Below are 19932 nucleotides of genomic sequence, written 5' to 3' on the forward strand. Positions count from 1 at the left end.
GAAAAAAAGCAGCCAATGTCCAAAGAAAAACTTTGAAAGACCTTCCGGAAGCCTGGAGAACTATTCCGTAGGACAACTTTAAAATCGAGAACAATGTCTGGCTTCTTGGAATGAAAAAAATCAAGAAATCAAGGAGAGCTCAATACCTTTGCACAGTACTGTGTGAAGTGGTACCAGAAGACACTAACAAAATGTTAATCTCAATTCCTGCACTGTGGGCGTAGAATTATGGGCCAAACATAAGAAAATATTAGCCAACCTATTCATCATGATGTCTGAGATCACTTAAGCAGGGTGGTAGTCATTTGATCTGATTCCTCTAAATCACATACGCTCACAAGTGCTCCTCATCACTGGAGGCAGATTGACCTCTAATATCAAGGGGGTAGGGGTTAAAAGAAAATGATGAGATGCATAAAAAATAGGAAGAGAAGGGAGGGAAAAGAGGAGATTTGCGTTTACTGTATAATGAAGCCATATGGTGGCACAAATCTGTAGTCTCTGAAGTATTTTTACAAGCTTTAGTCTTTATCAGCTACATCTGTAAAGTCCCTGGAAACGTTTTGTTGACCTTCAACCATAATTATCTCCTCCCGCATTCCCTCTCTATTGTTATTCAATGGCTCGGCTTTTTGTCTAGGTTTCATTTTCACCTTCTTCTGTGACAATTAGATATTACTTTAATGCACAAAAGAACTGCGTCACTTTGATGAAGAACAGGGAAAACTACCTATGATCTTTGCGTTTGGAGGTTTTTTTTATTAAGTTAAGCTGAACTGAGAGTGAATAGCTGCCACTTACAGACCAAATGTAGTTTTTCTTTTAAGAGCAACACTACAAATGATCTCTACAAGTCCTCAAACATTATGTTTATACCACATCAGATCAAGAATCATACACATTTTGAAGTGTTGTTTATAAGTGCTATTTAAAACTTTGAAAACGTAGTTTCTTTGAAGAAGCGTAAAGATAAACTCAAACAGATTCAATTTTAATAGCCCTTTAGCAAACAGGGCTGCTAGGCATCTATTGTCATATCGCTTTGGATCCTGAGGACAGGACTCACTCAAGGCTAGTTTATGGTACTCCTGATAATCTTAAAGGACAGCTGCCTTTTTCTTCTTTCTTATCAGCCTCTTTCTCAAACCAATTAGAGTGATTTTAATCATACTGTATTACGAGTGATTAACCCTTTGGTGCATTTAATTAACCTTTGCAGCCAATGATTCTCATCAGGCAAAGCTTCATGCTATTTTTTTCTATGACATAGGCTTTAAATAAGCACACTTTAAACTTGTGGGAAATCTAATGTGTAAAGTGGGAGGAATCACTTGCCAATTGCTCAAGGGGACAGAGAGAAAAAAATAGATATATTGCCAGCTTAACATCACTAAAGATGGATCGCTGAGGAAAACCAATGAGAACAATTTTTTTTTTGCTAATATTGAAATATTAGTTGGATATAATACGAGAATATGAGAATATTAAACCCATGTTCTATTAGAAGAGTGGATAAATATACCTTAGAAATAATCAGATAGAACCATAGCCGAAGAGATTTGGCAGAATGTTTACTAATTAAATATTCATTGATTTGAAATTATTTGCAAAAATAAAAATAAAAATAACAATTCTTCACTCTGATCAGTAACATGAGTGGAAATCAATTTCAATCCTTGATGCATAAAATTCATAACGGATAATAACTTAGGGTGCTTGAACACAGGCTGAATATTTCTGCATATTTCAGGGCAGCCACTACTTGTAAGAGGGGAAAATCATTCTGACAACTCGTCAGTGTGTCATATAAACACATTATGGATGAAATCTTTGGTAGCAGGGGCATGTAGCAGGCTTATGTATAATGTACCATGGCAGAGCATAGCTTTTAACTAGGGGTTCAAATAAAAGGTGGATGAAGGGAATGACTATCAAGTCTGTGTGGGTGTCTTCATAAATTAGCCTAAGTACAATACTTCACAGGATCAACAGTCATTTGCCACAACTAAGCTATGATGAATTTTAAAGCTTGCTAGATCTCAAATAGAAGCATAGTGAGAGCAAAAAGAAAGACGTGAACCAAAGATCGAGAAACTGTGTGCAATATGATGCTAGACACAAAGAAAAGCAAGCACCTCATCAAACAAAATCAATTATTGATGCAATATCATGAAATTGACCCAGAATTGCATGAATGACAGTTGTGAAAGTCATGATCAAAACAGTAACAAAAACGAAAGCCAGTGCAACCAAGCAACAATGGGAATCATCAAAAATCTTAAAAAAAGCAAAACGAAACACAAGGAAATGATTGGAAAAGCCAGAAAAATCAACTGGATGTTTGACACTAAGGGAAAACTATGGCAACACACACAGATCGGTATGAATAAATTACAACCCCACGCACAGACCAATCAGCCTTCATTAATTCTATCGTCGGAGTGATAGCAGGTCAAATATCAACATGATATTACTTTGTCATGTATTAGAAATACAACAACATCACCCTGTCGAACACAAACTGCAACAAATCAGTGTGGCAAACCTTTGTTGTGATCCTCTCTAATGTGAGACCATTTAAAAAATGTAAAGTATTTGAATCAACATATGCCATTTATAACAATAATTGGGGTCATTAAAGTAGGACATTTATGGGCTAAATGCAACACTGGCCTGGCTGGCTTTTTTATTTGACTGCTCCCTTGGTGTTTAAGTATACTGTTCTCAAGGCTCTGCGTCACCTTGATCCCTGTGACCCCCCCTCCCCAAACAGTACTCAGTCTTTCCCACAGCGCTCTGCTCTGGCTGTCAGCACAGAGCAAGGCCACCTCTCCTTACTTCTGATTTACATTTATTTCCCTTTGCCAGTTTTTATTTATTGGGGCACTTCACATTTGGCAAATATCTCTTAGGGAATCATAAGCCCTTTGCTATACCTTGGCATTCAGATGAGTTTCACTCCCACAAAGCATCACTGGCACAGTTAAGCTAGGACTTAATATTTTCACGACTGAAGCCACAAAAATATGGGATTTCTTTATCAAGTTGTTTTAGCACATTTTTTTTAAAATTTTTTCGCACTTTTACTTTCACACTTGTGCCTTTGACAATGTTAGCCAAATAGTCACAGCTTCATTCATCCTAATAACTCAAATTCAGAGTTGCTGCATATCCCAGTTTGCACCGCCAGCAACTACTCCCTGTCCATTTTAAAACAGCTAGCCACTGTAGTTGTTCTGCTTCCATTGCTCAAAGATGGGATTTTGAAAGCTGAGCATGTTTTATGGTAAATGATTGTACAGTTATGGTTGCATTTAAATGGTCAAAATGAAAACAGGGTGGATTAACAACAGTACAGTGGAAGGTTTGCTGCATTAATTGCAACAAATTGCGTTTTCTTTCATTTTTTGTTTGTTTCATTTCTTCCCATTTTTAGGTGGAAATGACATTCATGAAGACATGGTCATGGTCTGTGTAGGTAAATCCCCTTCCTTCATGCTCCCACCCACCCCCTTTAACATCACCTACCAGAGGACAGCAAGGGGAGCGTGAGTGGGGACTAGTGTGGGTGGGTTTAAAAAGGAAGTCATGAATTACCTGTCGGTTGGTGCTTTGCCCCGCAGTCTTGAATCCCCCCTGACAGCTGCACTCTGAGACACTGTATGGGTCGGAGCTAGTCGATGAGCATTTGGAGAGTGAGTCACATCCCACCACAAATGTGTTGTCCAAGGGGAGCTCCTGGATCACGTGGTGTTTCTTTGGGGCCACTGGTGTTTCGGGTTTGATTTGAAACGTAGGCTGAGGGGATGCAGATTTGTAATGCTTGGCTAAATCGGGGCTGTCAGGTTTGAAGGTGGTCGGCGTGGTTGCCCAGTTGTACTTCCCCATGGTTTGCTCCTCTAGCTCCACAGGGAGATCCAGAGTACCATTAACATGCTCGTGTGTGGGGTCGTCAGGCTTGGATTCATCTATGGTCACAAAGTTCAGGAGGAGGCTCTTAGGAGATCGCTTCTTTCTCTTCTTCTTTTTCTTGATCTGACGGTTTTCTTGGTTAGGTGACACCCACTCTCCACTTTGCTTGCCCTTCTGCACTACTTTATGTCTGGGTGTCTGTCGGCAGCGCACTAAAGCGGTCACAAATATCACCAAGATGACAGTCATGGTCCCTGCTATGATAGCTATGACGACAATCACATATCCGTTAGCTTGAGGCGCTACCTCACTGTCCCCTATGTTGCGATCCAATGGTGTCTCCATACTTTTTCGCAGTTGCTCTTGTATAAAGGTAGCATTTGACACAGAGTCATTTACAAACAAGTGAACGAGTGCAATAGCATGTAATGACTCCGGCTGGCCTAAATCTTTGACTTTGACTACCAGCCTGTGCAGCCCCTGATCAGCGGAAACTATTTTCTCCTGCAGTGTTATGTTACCCGTTGTTCTGTCGATGGCAAAGAGACCTCGAGGGGAGACCCTAGATGTAATGATGATGCTGCTAATAAGACTGTATTGCAGCTCAGCATTCATACCAGTGTCATTGTCAATGGCAAACACTCTGGTGACCACAGCACCAGGGGTGGTGGTGGTTCGCACTAGGTCATATGAGTAATTGGAGGACGGAATGACGAACACGGGGCGATTGTCATTCACATCGACTACATTGATAGTGACCTTGGCATAGGAGGAGCTTGGAGGTTGTCCTCCATCAACTGCCTTTACCATAAATGTGTAGGAGCTTTGCTGTTCCCTATCAAAGGTAATATTGGGTTTGATCACGCCAGTTTGGGGGTCAATGATAAAATTGTCTTTCCCATTCAAAATGGACAAAGTTACAACAGCATTATCTCCTGCATCTGCATCCGTTACTGTGATTAAGCCAACAGTTCCATAGAGAGGCAGGTTTTCAGGCACATAGAAGTTGTACTCAGGGTGTGTGAAAGTTGGGCTGTTGTCATTAAGGTCCTGGACAATTAGCTTGACAGTGACATTGCTCTGCAGGGATGTAGAGCCATTGTCCCTCGCTATGACAGTGAATGAGTACCTCTCCTGCTTCTCTCTGTCCAGTCGTTTGCCAACAGAGAGAATTCCTGACCGTCTATCAATGTTAAACCCATCAGGCGCATCAGGGCTGAGAGTATAAATAATCTCTGCATTATGTCCACTGTCTGCGTCAGTGGCGCTTATTTTTATTAACTGTGTAGAGGGGTCATTGTTCTCCGGTATGGAAAGCTGGATTTCTGGCTGGGGAAAGATGGGCGCATTGTCGTTCTCATCCTTGATTTTAATTAAGACCATAGCTGAAGTGTTCAAAGGAGGTGTCCCCCTATCCGAGGCCACTATCTTAATTGCATATTCTCGAGTCGTCTCATAATCTAGAGGAGCAGCTGTCTCGAGTAAAAACTGATCATTAAAGACAGGCTTCAATCGAAAAGGAACATCATGGTCAGTGTAGCAAGCTACTTTGCCATAAAGATCTGCATCCTTGTCAGTAACAGTAATTAGGGCTATTTTGGTGTTCAGAGGTGCATTCTCAGACAGCAGAACAGTTCCATTAACCAGGTTGATAATGTAGCGAGTGTCTATAGAGGGAACATTGTCATTAATGTCTGTTACATTAACAGTCACTGTGGCTCTGGAAGGGGTGGAGCTGCCATCACTGGCCAGGACAATGAGTTTATGAACAGGAGTTACCTCCCTGTCCAGTGGCTGCTTCACAGTGATAAGTCCAGTAGAGCTGTTGATGGCAAAGTGACGTTTGGTCGAGGAAGAGATCTGGTTGCTGAAGGCAAAGTGGATCTGCGCATTGGAACCCAAGTCTGCATCCGTGGCATGAAGCTGAGCGACCGATGTTCCCACTGGTGCGTTTTCTGGTACTGTGACTTCCAGCTCACTGTCCTTGAAAACGGGGCGATTGTCATTGACGTCAGAAATGGTGACTTGGAGAATGGCTGTGCTGGATTTGGGAGGGTTGCCACCATCCTCCACCTTTATCTTCATGACAAAGGTATCCTTCTGTTCACGATCCAGGTTCTGCTGAACGATAAGCTGCGGCCACTTGTCACCTTCGGGCGTCTCAATGATGTCTAAGCCAAACTCACTGACACTCTGCAAAGATAGGACAATATATTTAATTGTAGGTGTTGATTTTATATACCTATTTGAATAATGGAAACAAAATGAAACCAGCTTGTTAGTGTTAAATAGCATTTTACTTGTCCACTCATTGTTTTTAACTTCAAATGACATTTCTCACAGGATTTTATCCTTAAGTTTGTGTTTCTTTGTTTGTTTTTTAGGGGCTTTCCCCTTTATACTGTCTGGCACAAGACAGTGTGAGTTTCATTTGGTGCAAAAATTGCTATGCCACTTCAATAAAACCAGACTCAACTGATATATTAATACCATAACTAAGAACATCACATTTTGACTTGGGTAATAACAAAGAAATATGTGATAACAATTCCAAGGCATCCTTGGGCATTTTTGTTCTTAAATTACAAATTTTTCAATTATCTTATAACAACAAACATCTTGTTGAGGTTTCTCCTTAGGTTATTCAGGTTCCTTTGTAGCCCTTCTTATGCATCCTGATGAATGTCAAGTTAAACAGCCTGGGAAATTCTTCAACAAAGGCAGCTGGCTCTTTGCTCTGCTCTGCTCATCTCAGTTGGGTCCCTGCAAATGTGCAAACATGCTAATCATCAGCTTTTTTTCAGGCTTTTGTTCATTTCTGACACTTTCTAAACACATCCCAAAAAATATATGAAATACTTGGTTATAAATCCTTTGTCCATTTTTTAGTAAATGATCTGTTTTGACTAACTACTACTCTAAGAGATTTGTTTACCTTTTTATCCTCATCATCCAGTTTCTGCTACTATCAATAAAATCAGACTTCACTCAACCTTTCTGTACAGTCTCAAGTTAAAATGAAACAGCTGACTTTATAAACATTTAAACTTTGACATAGGAGTGAGAGACAGCCAAGAATGGAGACACACTAATAAAGCACTTGCACACGCCTCAAGAAATCTCTATACATAAAAAGAAAGACAGTTAAAAATTCTGCATATTAGACATGCTTTTCACTCAGGAGGAGCTAAATCTAGGCAAAAGTAAATCTGGAGGATAATAAAAACAAATACATGAATAATCCACATGATAAACCTGAGGACCTGGCACTCAATGTTAAGAGTAATTGCCTTCCACCCCCCTAAAAAACTAGCACTAATGTTCACTATTTTCGTAGTCCTGACAAATACATGGTATGGATCCATACCATAGCATACTAGTATGAGAGAGAGAGGGAAAAAAACAGAGAGTGTGAGAGAGAGAGAGTAGGGGGAGGAAATAAGAAGACGATCAAGCCCATGAATGAGCTGCATGCACATTATGAAACAAAGAAGCCCTTTGAAGCTCTTTCAGTCAGAAGCAGTTTCATGGTAAAACAAGAAAAAGCATCCTCTTTAAAGAGATAAGCTTCATGCTGCACATAATGTTGGAAGAGATTACTCTGTCTAGGCACAGCTATCAAATGAGATTAAGATATATACATTCTGCTTATTCAAGGGAGAAACACTTCAACCAAATTGTGAGCACAAGAGTCCTCAGTAGGTTTCAAAATCTAGAACTGTCCTTGTGCCAACATAGCTTTGTAGCCGACACAAGAAAACGTGCAGCTGCAGCATGTAAATTATTGTGTACTCTGAAAAATTGCTTGCAGAGGGAATGTTGTCAACATGTCAGTGATTGACAGAACTACTTAAAACAGCCAACACTGCAGCAATGATCTTTCAGACCTTATTTTGTCATCCTTCTGGCAAGCAAAAGTCATATAGGGATAAGCAGACATTGCATATAAAACTCTGCGTGGAACTGTAGAAAAAAAAATTGCCTTATGGATAAACTCTGCTGAATCTTTATGTACCCAGCAGAAGTATTTCTAACTGAAAAGTCCAAGACAACATTCTAGGGGCTGTATTGTTAAGCACTACTCGAGCTATACAGATCTCCTCAATCCTCAGTCGTTTGAATAGTTTGCAGATTCGGCACAGTATAGCTGCACGCTGATATTTTTGCAAAGCCCGATGTTAATAGTAGGATGTTGAGTTAGCATGTGTCAAAGGGAATGCTGCACAATGATTTATAAGCCGGCGTTTCCTCTATGCTTTTGTCTTTTTTCCACACAATTTTACAACTGACAAGGCAGCACTCACCGCATTTCAATAACTCGGGGAGAGCTATCTCTCAGGCTGTGCATCCTCCTGAATGCAGAATTAGTCTGGTGGATTGTGATAAGATCTAGGGCAGGCTAAGAAAAGGCCAAATACTAGCATGAATCACTCACTGGAAACCTTAAGGCTGAGTGAGAAGGACAAAGCTCTCTAAACGGTCAAGTGTGCACATTAGACCATGCCTCGCTCTGCCACCTCACATATTCCGTACAGGTACATGTCTTCTTGAACTTTGATGACTTGCCTTTCATCCCACATTACAGGGCCACAGGTTCTCTGGAAGCCAAGGGGGAGGGGGGGATTAGAGCACCATATATGTGAGGTTTGTGAAGTACAAAATCTAATCAGAGTTGGCTAATTTAAATGAAAATGATTGAGGGACACTGACAGAAGCAGAGGTGGCAGATGATGAGGGAAGGATGAATCTGAACCCCATTTTGCCGACAGTGCCTCAGATTATCAGTAGATGCATCTTTCACTCAATTTGATGACCTTATTAAAACTCAGAGGAGACTCAGATTGGGCTGTGAATATATCAGGAAGACTCTAGTCACGGTGATGCCCATGGATGGGACTAAATAGGCAGAGGTATTCATCACAAGCTATAGCACCTCTTTATAATGCTGATAGAAACTCTCTCTCTCTCTCTCTCTCTCTCTCTCTCTCTCTTCCTCATTCTTTCTCTCTATCCCTCAACCCCCTTTTGCCCCTGGCCATGATCTCATGCATATAATTAAGACAAAGGAACCTAGGAAGTGTTTGCCTCTTTTCGTCAACCCCTAGAAGAAGAAAATGTGTCAAAATAGGATGCTAATGAAAAGTAGAAATGCTTGAGAGTGAGTTCTCCACCCAAATATTCAATGCCTATAGGCACCATGCAATGAATTAATCACATTTTTCTTGCTACATGGGAATGAAGCTTGAATAAATTTTGCATCTTCAAATCAGTTTGGGAATGAATTTGGTCAGGCTCAGACTCAGAGTACCAGAAAAAAAAAGACTAGTCCACTTCAAAATCTAAGGTATATTTCAGTTAGAAATGTAAAAAAAATAATAATAGTGGATTGGCCTTGGAAATAACTTCAGACAAAATGTGTTGTTGGAATAAGGTTAAGCATAAATGCCCTAAATACAGACATTGTTTTATTAGTGGAACATAGTCAAGCTAGTGACAGAATCAAATTTAAACAAAATATATTCTGTTTTAAATTTACTGAAAGATGCTGACATGAATGCAAGGACGCGTCAAGCACCAAGCCCCGGAATAAAGAACGGTGCCAACTTTTGAAATTGTAAAAAGCGAGAGGAAAACAAACGCTAAAATCTCATTTAGTCCTGAGTACCGTTCTGTGTTGACCCGACTTATCCTGTGAATATGTATTGATCAAATCTCCCTTCGTGGGGGATTCTTCTCCAGTCATGCATGTGATTACTTTCTCTGACCTTGACCATTTCTTAGGACAACTTCTATTCAATTCAGGTGACGTAACACACCGCTGCACTGATGGTGGAGTTTTGCTCAAAGTATGATTACCAACCATTATATGTGGAGCTGGAGCACTGTGTAGGACGAAATTACCCGTTGTCCCTCTTGGCTTTGAAAAAGAAGAAAGTTGCACAAAAAAGGCCACCATGTTTCTTTCATTTCTTCTGTATATTGACAACTCAGGCAAGTTACATGTGGAGTGACACACCACTGAGTATGGCTCATTGTGCTACACAATGGAAGCAATTTTAGCACTGTGCCCTGTACAACACGAGAAAAAAAACTGGGCAAACTATCATTCTGAGGGAGCTTCTGAGACAAATCTCACAGGACCATACAAAGATAGTCCAAGGGTGGCTTAGCGGCCAAGAGCTATTCTAGGAATTGCTTACACATTCCTTCCCCCCTAAACCCCTGGCTTTCTACTTCGCCACAGAAATAAAACATACCAAAGGCTGAAAGTGCATCCAACTCACTTTAATGCTTCACCCTACATTGTTTTACTCATATGGAACCTGGGATACAAGCAAATTAATCTTGAATACAATGAGAATATAATGAGAAGTACCGAAATGGGGCTGTGGAGCCAAGGATGCTGCAAGAAGACTTTCCTGGAAAAGATAACACAACCACAGCCTAGGTACAGTTTTTAGAAAGCTCCATATTGTGGGAAGGGTAAAGAAAATTATTGCAAATGATCATCGTAATGAGCAGAACATTTGGTTGGTGATTTTCCAGGCATGAACAATTCAGGACATTGCGCTGGAGAGGTCTTGGCAGTGGGGAGACTCTTTAAAAATGCAAATTGGTATTCAAGGCAGACACAGACAGCAATGATTCTGTTCATTCCTACACAATGTTAACGTCATCTGAGACTCCACGGTGGACTTGTCATGCTGCCTCACACCGTTCCCTTAAGTACAACAACTTTTAGTACAACAATTATTACAGTTATATAATTTAGTTTTATGTGATCATGTAATCTTCACTACTTATCTGCAAAGTGTTGTCTAGACTGTAATTGAAGAACACATGATAATATCCTCAACTTGGAGCTGACTTCATTAGGTAACAAAGAATATTACAGTGCAGAAAAAAGGCTTTTCCTAGTCCTGTACTGGATGCATATTACAACAATACAGTTTATTCCTTTACACCTGCTTTAATGCGCTATATTTAGCATATGTAACCTGTTGCTGGAAATTGGACATGCAGTTTATGCTGTGTCTGCACTTTCTGCTACATGTTCTCTGTTAATACACAGTGAAAACATACCCTTTTTACAGCCTTCTCTACTAATGAAAAAGATATGGAGATATTAATGGCTGGTATATAATCTTTTAGACTCTCCAATATATTGCACTGTATGAAAAAGTAGGTCATATTTTCAATGCAAATTGTGAATTCATTTGCAGTATGCATATATACACTATAGAACTACACTCTACAGCACTATAAAGGGTTTAAAGAATCAGCTAATGCAGAATCTGAGTCATATTAAATGAAGTCTACAAAAAAAAAAGACAAAGACAAAGAAAAAGGATGTAAGAGCTCATTAATTAACAAATAGTCAGCTATTCAGACCTGATGTACACAGGTGGCATGTTGCAGGCATAAGAGTTTGTTACAGCTTAATCAATAATGTGAGCACTGAATATTGTGCTTGCTTCGAAGAAAGTCAGACAATTAATTTCATACTTTCTATTGTGTGTTTGTTCTTTAAAAGTGTTTCTCCAAAACAAATTACTACAATCGTTTTCAATCTCTCAAATGTGTGGCTGTAACTGCTCGGAAAGTTACATACCTAACAGACAATTAAAGTATATTTATTTTATTTAGTCCTTTCAGCAAACGTGTACCTTGAACGCTGTTCCAGTAACACAGTGCTTCGGGCTATATTCTTTCAGTCACTTACTACTCTACATTTAATTTGGAAGAAACAGCATTTAGTTTAGGCTGCCAGCATGGAGTATTATAGTGAAGTAGATATTTTAAGAAGTCTTTACGTGGAAATTCTTTTCTGCTACCTGGATGTGTTTGATTATTAATGAATTTGTTACAGTTGAGAGTTCAGCACATATCAAACAAAACAGGGATACATTAGTGCTAGGGACTCAGACACAGTGATTTTGAAACAAAATCATAATTCGTAAAAGAATCAAATACAACTTCCGAAATTGGAAGAACCAACAAAAAGCATTAGATCCATCGGAGGTCTGTTAAACATTTCAGGTTCATTAATGAAAAAGCTCATTACAAAATCCACTTTGAACCAGATATTTAAAAAACTTGATTCTTCCAATACTTCCAATAATCTTTTGAAAATTCACTAATGTATAAGGAAATACTGCCTTACTCGATTTTCCATTTTAACATTATTATGATTTCAAATACCTTTTTTTTTCTCTTTTTATATATCAATAATGAAACAGGCTTAATGCTCACCTTGACTAGTTCATAATGTTGGATCCCATTGATCCCAACATCAGGGTCAAATGCTGAGGGCACCGGGTATCGTGTGTTAATCGCTGTGTTCTCTGGGATGGAGATGTTTATTACAGTGGACTGGAAAAGGGGTGCGTTGTCATTCACATCCTCAATCAGGAAGCGGATCTTGACCAATCTGAAGATCTCATCCGGCAACACTGCCACCTCAATCTCGTAATAGCAGCGTTTCTCGTTGAAGACCCCGGAGCACAGCTTCTCCCGGTCAATTCTGTGATTGGTGGTAAAGATCTCCCCTGTGTTAGCCTCCACCCTCACCAAAGGCACATCGCCCGTTTTATACACAGGCTTGAACTGCAACGGCGAGGATAGCCTGATGCTGGGGTCTAGGTTCAGGTCCAGGTCCTTGCGCAGATTCCCAATTCGGACGTTCTCTGGTTGCTCCTCCTTCACTGTGTAGTCCCTCTCCTGGGCCTGGCATTGTAAGACCACACAGGTGAGCAAGACCACCAGCACATGAGCCTGACTTGCTAAGTCCATACTCAAGAGTAGATGGGAGCCTCACTTTCACTGCAGCAAATCTGTCATGACAGACGAGCCAAGGTGGGGGGAGGGGAAGAAGAGAGAAAGACAGAACGCACAATGTCAGTGCAGAAAATTACACGGTATTCAAGTTCTGCTGTAATTAGTATTATTTTCCCTCATGGAGAGTTTTCAACTTGACCTCTTCATCTTAACTAGTTATGAGCCAACATCCTTCCCATGTCTTTGAGAGCAAATTAATGGCAGTTTTACACAATTAACCTTTGATGACATCCGTTGAGCAAGCGAACACGTAAAGGTTAGTAGTTCATGCATTCCATCAATCCATTTCATCACCGTAATGTACCATTTAATATTTTTATTGAGAAATATGAAAGCAATTAGGTTCAGTGTTACAATGAAATAGTTTGCTTTCAAAGCTTGTTAACAAACTACTTTGCCTGAAAAAAAAGAACCAAAAAAATGGATAAAAGCTCCTTTTATATCCATCTATTTCCCTAACCGCTTGTCCATTTGAGAGTTGCTGTGGGGGGTCGGAGCCCAGCTGTCATAGGGCAAAAGCAGAGTACACGCTGGACAGGTCGCCAATCTATCACAGGCTAACACAGAGAGACAGACAGACAACCACTCATGCTCACATTCACACCTACAGCCAATTTGGAATCACCAATTTAACTAACTTGTATGTCTCTGGACTGTGGGAGGAAGCCAGAGTACAAAGAGAGAACCCACGCAGGCGCCCTTTTGCTTTGAGGCAGTACTAACCACCGTTCTGCTGTTTCGCCATCATATATGAGTCGGTCTAAGTCAATATGCTACAGTAGTGTCCTTATAAAGCGCATCCACACGCAGGCTTTGGCTCATTTGGAAAAAGCAGAAATGAGCCTTAAGCACTGTTGCTTCCATGCATGAACGCACACACACACACACACACACAGACACTTGGAGTTGTACCGCTTGACAGCAGCTATTAATGGAGAGCATCATTTGTTTGGAATGTAAATAATCGAGCTCTCAAATATTTCATGAACATCCGCGTGTGCGTAAACTAGCACAGTATGATGAAAGCATTGTTTTAAGTAAGAGCAGTGGAAGGAAACAACAACGTGAAATGATTTATTGCGAGAGCCACCATTAGCCAAATTAGAGAAATTTAATCTGACCTTCATTACATGCTAGCAAATGTTTTATCTCTAGCATTAAATTTAAACTGCACACAGTTTGCTGTTTGCAAGGCAAAAATGTTTAAAACACAGTGAGGCTGATTTCACATAAGTTAACAATATTCACTGACAACTTTTCAAGCACAGAGACCCAATTCGTTTGAGTCTGTTATACATTTTTCTTTTGTACAAGTACAAAAGCTTGCCAAAGCGCAAGATCCTCGATTGCTAAAATCCAGGTAGCTCACCGGACGACGATCCTGACTAATACCTTACAATTCAGCACATATTGTAGCATAAATATTGACTGCTTTCCACTGGTTAAAGCTGCAGTAGGCAAAAAGTGAGAAAAGGTTGCAGGGAAAAAAAAAAAGCCAGATTTTAAAAATGGCAGCCCTCCTGCAGCTCCCCCCTTTCAGTTCTGAGCACATGGACATATGCACATACTACAAGCTAAAAATATGTCAATATGCTACAAAAACTCAAACCCTGTTTACTCCTGCTTATCACATTACGCCACTGTGTTATACCTCCTATCTTGGCTTTTCCATTCTCTATACTAATTTGTACAGCTCACCTGATTTGGTCCAATAAGGTTACTAACGTACTAAAGTCTGCAGTCACAGGCTAAATTTTCTATTGTTTGAAAACCTAGAAAGAGGATAGGAGAGGAGAAGGAGACTAGATCTCTGTGAGAGCATTTTAATTGAATATACCACACGGTTATTATTAATTTGTTTGCCCAGTGACACCAAATACATGTTGCCCCCTGAACCCTCACCTGTTATTAAGTGAGTTACTCTGTGTGTGATGTGATTTGCTAGCTAGCATTTTCTATGAGTTCATTCATTTAACGTTCTTGGATTTACTCAAGAGACTGTATTCCGTAGTGTCACCCACAGCTGCGCTGGTCTCCACTGAGCTTTTGCCACATGTGCATTAATAGGCAGAAGTTAAGTCTTATTACAAAAGTGCATCCTTCTTTGCTAATTTTTTTTTTTTCAGGGGGGGGGTTGGGGGCAGGAATATTATATTACTGGTCTGTTTTTAATCCACATGTAAGGGTAAAGTCTTATAAGCATACCCCCACCCCACAGCCACAACCACCCATCTGCATTGCAGCACAATTAACAGCTAATAACTTTCCCAGTGAGTGTTTGTTAACCTTATATGAATATCCCCAAGATATCGATTTGTATTCACAAGGCGGCTGCCTTGAAATAAAACACACATTAGCTTCGAAGGATGGCAAATGTGTATGACAGCCACGACACAGTTTACAGATTCTGCTTTAAATTTGTATGCATACCTGACTTGTTGGTATCCAGGTATAATATTAACTACTTTATAAAATTTCCATCCATTTGAGACAGTATTCTGTAGAAAAAGTATGACTACCTAAACTGCACTACAGGGGTCCTCTAAATTGGCAAGGCAACAGCGTTCATAGCTATTGAAGCTTTCTGCCCGCTGACAAAGGGGAATTGATTAAAAATAAGAATTTAATTAAGCTGGTTTTGAATCTCCAACAATTGCAAGGCATTCATGAAATGTGTAGACACAGACTTCCCACATTTCACAAAGCAGTCGCACGAGACTCATTAAAGAACAGTTGAACAGGAAAAAAAGAGCGAGATGACATTGATCTGTGTGAGGGTTACTCATTCTACACGTGCAATATTAGCAGTGCTGTACTGTCGCGTCAAAATATCGATGAGATATATCCTATTAGTAACCGTGACACACTTTACTTTGAAGTGTGCATCTTTCTTAGAGTGAGCAGCAATTGCTTTACTGTGATGATCGCCAGGCAGTGCAAGGCTGAGCTCGCACGACGCAAAATGAAGTTTAAATTACATCCTTAAATGGGATGTGATTCGCTGAAGTGAAAAAAACAGAAAAGATCAAAGCATGATCTAGATCTCCTCTTTCTGGTAAGTGACAATAATGTGCTGCAGGATGAAGGCGTGTAGTATGTTTTTCATTCAGTACATGGAGGAGTACAAATGTAGTAATAAGCAAGACACCCTTGCATCGCTAATGGGTGTTGCAAATGCGCTCTTTTTTCTATTTCAGATATACATATACATCAGGATAAATATACATTTGTAGCTATTTAACTAATGAAGTTAAAATATTAACTATTTAACACGTGAGAGGTACACCTTGCCCTTGAACATATTTACTCCTGGTATTCTATTAATTTGATGTGGGATCTTTTCTCTGAACCATGATTTTCCAACAAGTGCAGTGATTTTCACTTGTCACACTTCTTTAAAAACCTGTCCATAAGGGATAAGCTAGGTGAGAAAGGAATTGTGCTGGAGGGGGGAAAAGTAAGAGGAGGGGGATTCTAGGTGTCAGTCAGAGTGTCTCCTTTGCTTACATTTCACTAGTCTGCTGAAATGCTATTTTGAGCCCCAGACAGCAGGTTGAATCCAGTAGGCAAACTCAAGCCTCCCTCTTGGGAAACACAGCGAAGAGGAGCAGGCTGGCCCGAGATCACTTTCCACGACAGTGTGATGGACAGGTCTTCCTGTGGTTTGCAACCGCTGAAGGGAGCAGCGGGAGAGGAGACATACATCTACTGCCACCTCCTACCTTCACCCCTAAAAGATACCCTTATTGGAAACTTTCAGTGTAGTTACTCTGACATTTGGAGTCCTTTAACTGTCAAAGCCAGGTTTTTACCACAGTTGTATATCAATATTGGCTGTGGATCCAAAGAGATTTTAAAGAGAGGGCACCGGTAGATGGAATACGTTTGATTGTCATGAGCATTTTCCCTTTTAACAGCTTTAAGGATCGCTGACAGTCTGACAGACCAGGTTTCTGTCATGATCAGTCAGTTCTTTTTTAGTGCACACCGCTGGACCAATTCTCTTCACATGGTGGTGGAACAAAAGTTGTTTTCTCTTGGGAAACTTCAGCAATGTCTATATTGCCTAAGCTGTAGTGCTTAGGCAATGCAATAGTGCGAGGTAATATACTGCAAGAAAAAATATCCTCGATATGGAAACAATACCAGCAATGTATGTAGAGTGAAGTTCAACTAAAAAAGAGGGTTACCTACTACATAAAAAAAAGTTCTGATTCATAATATCTAGCATAATGTTTAACTAGATTCAAGCAATGCTGTTTGGCTGACTGAGCCACTGCATATTCACGTCTGAATCAATTTAATACTTACATTAACTAGCATAAGAAGACTTTTACTACACAGGTAAACAAATGACCGCCGCTATTTCCAAGATGACAAGCTAAATATCAGTGCTGTAATCATGGACCTCAAGAGGGCAGTCCATACATGGAAATCCAAAAGCTAAATCAGTGATCGATTCGATTGGTGCAGTTTTAAGTCATCTCACAAGTTAAATTTAACTTGTAAGTACATTTTAAAATCGTATTAAATTTTTATTTATGGGTCTGGGTTGACTAATCCTAAATTCAATCCTAAATAGTCAGAGAAACCATCAAAAATAATAAAACTTATGAAAAACTTGTGAAAAAATTCACTATTATGAATAAGTGCTAAAATATAAATGTCTCTCTTAATGGTGTGGAATTGTGCCAAAATGTTTCAAAAGTTTTCCATTGTGGATTCTGAAATCATTTCAGAAAAGATACATTTTATACAGGTAGTCAAATTTAATAAGTCATAGTTGATGAAGAATGAAAAGGACACCTCCTGCTATCTGCTACAGTGTGTCATCAGAAAGTTACCCAAGAGAGGAACTAAAATGAACTTAAATTGTGGAGAAATTCTTAATTAACTGTATTATATAAACTAATTATAACTGTGGAAAGAGTTTGAAGCAAATACAGAAAGACACCATTCCTGGTAAGAATCCCTGACACCGCAGTTACTTACTGTATTAGCTCTTCAGAACACATAGTGTGTCCCTGAGCAAGTTAATGACTCCCAAAACTCAGCACTCGGTAGTGCTGTAGTTCAACCTCTAAGAGCCATAAAACAAATTTGGAGCATGTCATGCAAGGATATTAAAGACTACAGTCAGTTTCAGTTGCGTTTGGCGATTTTAAAATGTGGATGTGAATGATAAAATAGTTGTTTGTGTTTTGCAAATAAAGTATATACCTTGCTTCCATCATCCACTGACTCCCCTTTTAATATAAACCGCCGAGGATAATGCCAAAATATCTGGCACATCTCGGGAGCTTCACATTACCGTTTGAAGTTATTCTCCAGGAAATACTGAGTTTAACAGGCCTCTCAAAACAGCCACAATAATAATATACATGCGGGTCAGGTATAGCAAATTATCCACAAAAGCCCACCGTGGTGGTTAATTCTAGGAAGAAGTGGAATTTATATTGACTATTTGAACTATTATTCCTCGAACAAATTCACTCCGTGTTTGCTTTCCCCCCCTCTCCCCCCGAGTCGGAGTGTGAACAGGATGAAAGCCCCTGAGGTTATGGTCTGTGACAGCTAAACCGCTTGACCAGGAGCGCGCTGTTGCCGCGCACCCACGCACCGAGCTCAGCGGCCAAGCTGTTGAGAAACCTGCGCTGAAAAGTCCCTGTTGTTGGATGCTCTTGGAAAGTGGGCCTATCTATCTAGCGATCAGCAACGAGCAAGACTAAATAAAGCCCGAAGTCGTGACCGGCCACGCGGTACACATTCATAATGCGACAACTCCGCTTAGATGCTCCACGATGCACCGTGTAAATGGATAATTTGTATTTACACTCGGTTCGCGGGGACGCCTATTATATCTTTGGACCAGCTCTAGGTAAACCCACTCAGCGTCAAAATGACCCACTGTCGCAACACTATCGAACTACCTTTTAGGCTTTACAGTCCCCGATTTTCGCCCAGTTTATGTTGTTGTCCTTCATTTTATATATATATACTTCATGTCTTCACCCTTACCGAGATTTCAGTACGTACAGAGTAAATAAATTAGGGTATGGAGCTCTCCAAATACGCACACGGGATAGAGCGGTCATATGCGCCTACATTCAATGAGCGCTAAAGTAAAATGCATTTTGTTTTTAACAGTAAAGTAGTATATAAGAGCGAAGCTTACCTTTCCGTTCGAATACGATGAAAAAAATCAACCGTGAGTACCGTCGCGCAGAGACATCACTGATTCACAAAAAAGAAGTGCCATGAATTAATGTGAAGTGGGGGAAACGGGCAGAAAGGATCCTCATCAAAATCGGTAAGAAGCGTAGAAAAAATGTTATCCACTACAAAAACTTATCCATGTGCTAAAAAAATGTGGTCCTCGCGTGCAAGAGAAAAAGGGCATGCACAGCGATCAACTTAAAGGACGCTGTAATTCCTCTTCGGATGTATTGGGCTCACAATCCCACAGGCGGAGATACGCAGTGATCCACGCTTGTTTTACATAAACTTTGTCTCTCTAGCCTAATTTGCCTTGAAATTCCTATTTTCGCCAGCTGGCAGCAAACTTGCACATGTGTGCGTTAAAAGCCTCTTAAACCGCACATCAAACTTAAATCCAAGAGGGCGAAAAAAAACAGAGAGAGACTTCTGATGAAAAAGTGAAAGCTTAAACCTATTTTAATGTTATAACCACTTGTTTTGACTGATTCAAGGCTGTACGCGCTCTCCACCAAAAAAAACTCTTAAATGCGGGATGCAGAGAGCGCATCGCCCCCCCAGTGGAGTTGGATCAAAGTGTGCCTCAGTGCAGCATCACTTACAGGAGCCGGGATAGGCGGTTCACCGTATCTGTCTGCTAAGCTGTAGATGTCTCAGTAGTATTGTATGAACTCAGTTCCTCAATGCTGCTCACCTCTCTCCCTCTCGCTCTCCCTCCGACTGACATCATGGAGGTAGGAGGAGCCAAGCTCAGATTTAAGAGCCCCGGTTCTCTTAAAGCCGCACTGCGTTGGAGAGATGTTCGCACTGAGATGTACAGTAGGTGGATGTTGGGGTATACGTGGACCACAGATGCCTCTGCTGTTTGCTGTAGACAGAGTGCTCCAGGAATCCACCTGAAAGCAAGAGGGGGGCACTGTTCGCGTTTATACAAAGCCTAGAGTAAGGGACTACTGTAACAATGGC

At 40.4% G+C, this 19932-nt stretch overlaps 1 protein-coding gene across 3 annotated transcripts in view; it reads right to left on the reverse strand.

The window, feature by feature from the left end:
• pcdh11 (protocadherin 11) overlaps positions 1-19691 on the reverse strand; it is a 134166-nt gene extending 114475 nt beyond the window's left edge. Inside the window, exons 1-3 of one of the 3 annotated variants that reach the window (XM_085170547.1) lie at positions 18926-19691; positions 12166-12746; positions 3598-6105 (exon numbers count right to left, since the gene is read on the reverse strand). In XM_085170547.1, the coding sequence (XP_085026673.1) occupies positions 3598-6105; positions 12166-12705 (3048 nt within the window). In that variant the 5' untranslated portion in view covers positions 12706-12746; positions 18926-19691. The remainder of the gene's footprint in view (positions 1-3597; positions 6106-12165; positions 12747-18925) is intronic. The other 2 variants (XM_085170540.1, XM_085170554.1) reach the window with 2 other exon arrangements.
• Between the last annotated feature and the right edge of the window lie 241 nt (positions 19692-19932).

The sequence above is a fragment of the Neolamprologus multifasciatus genome, chromosome 2 (genome assembly GCF_963576455.1).
Source record: "Neolamprologus multifasciatus chromosome 2, fNeoMul1.2, whole genome shotgun sequence".
Taxonomy (NCBI): domain Eukaryota; kingdom Metazoa; phylum Chordata; class Actinopteri; order Cichliformes; family Cichlidae; genus Neolamprologus; species Neolamprologus multifasciatus.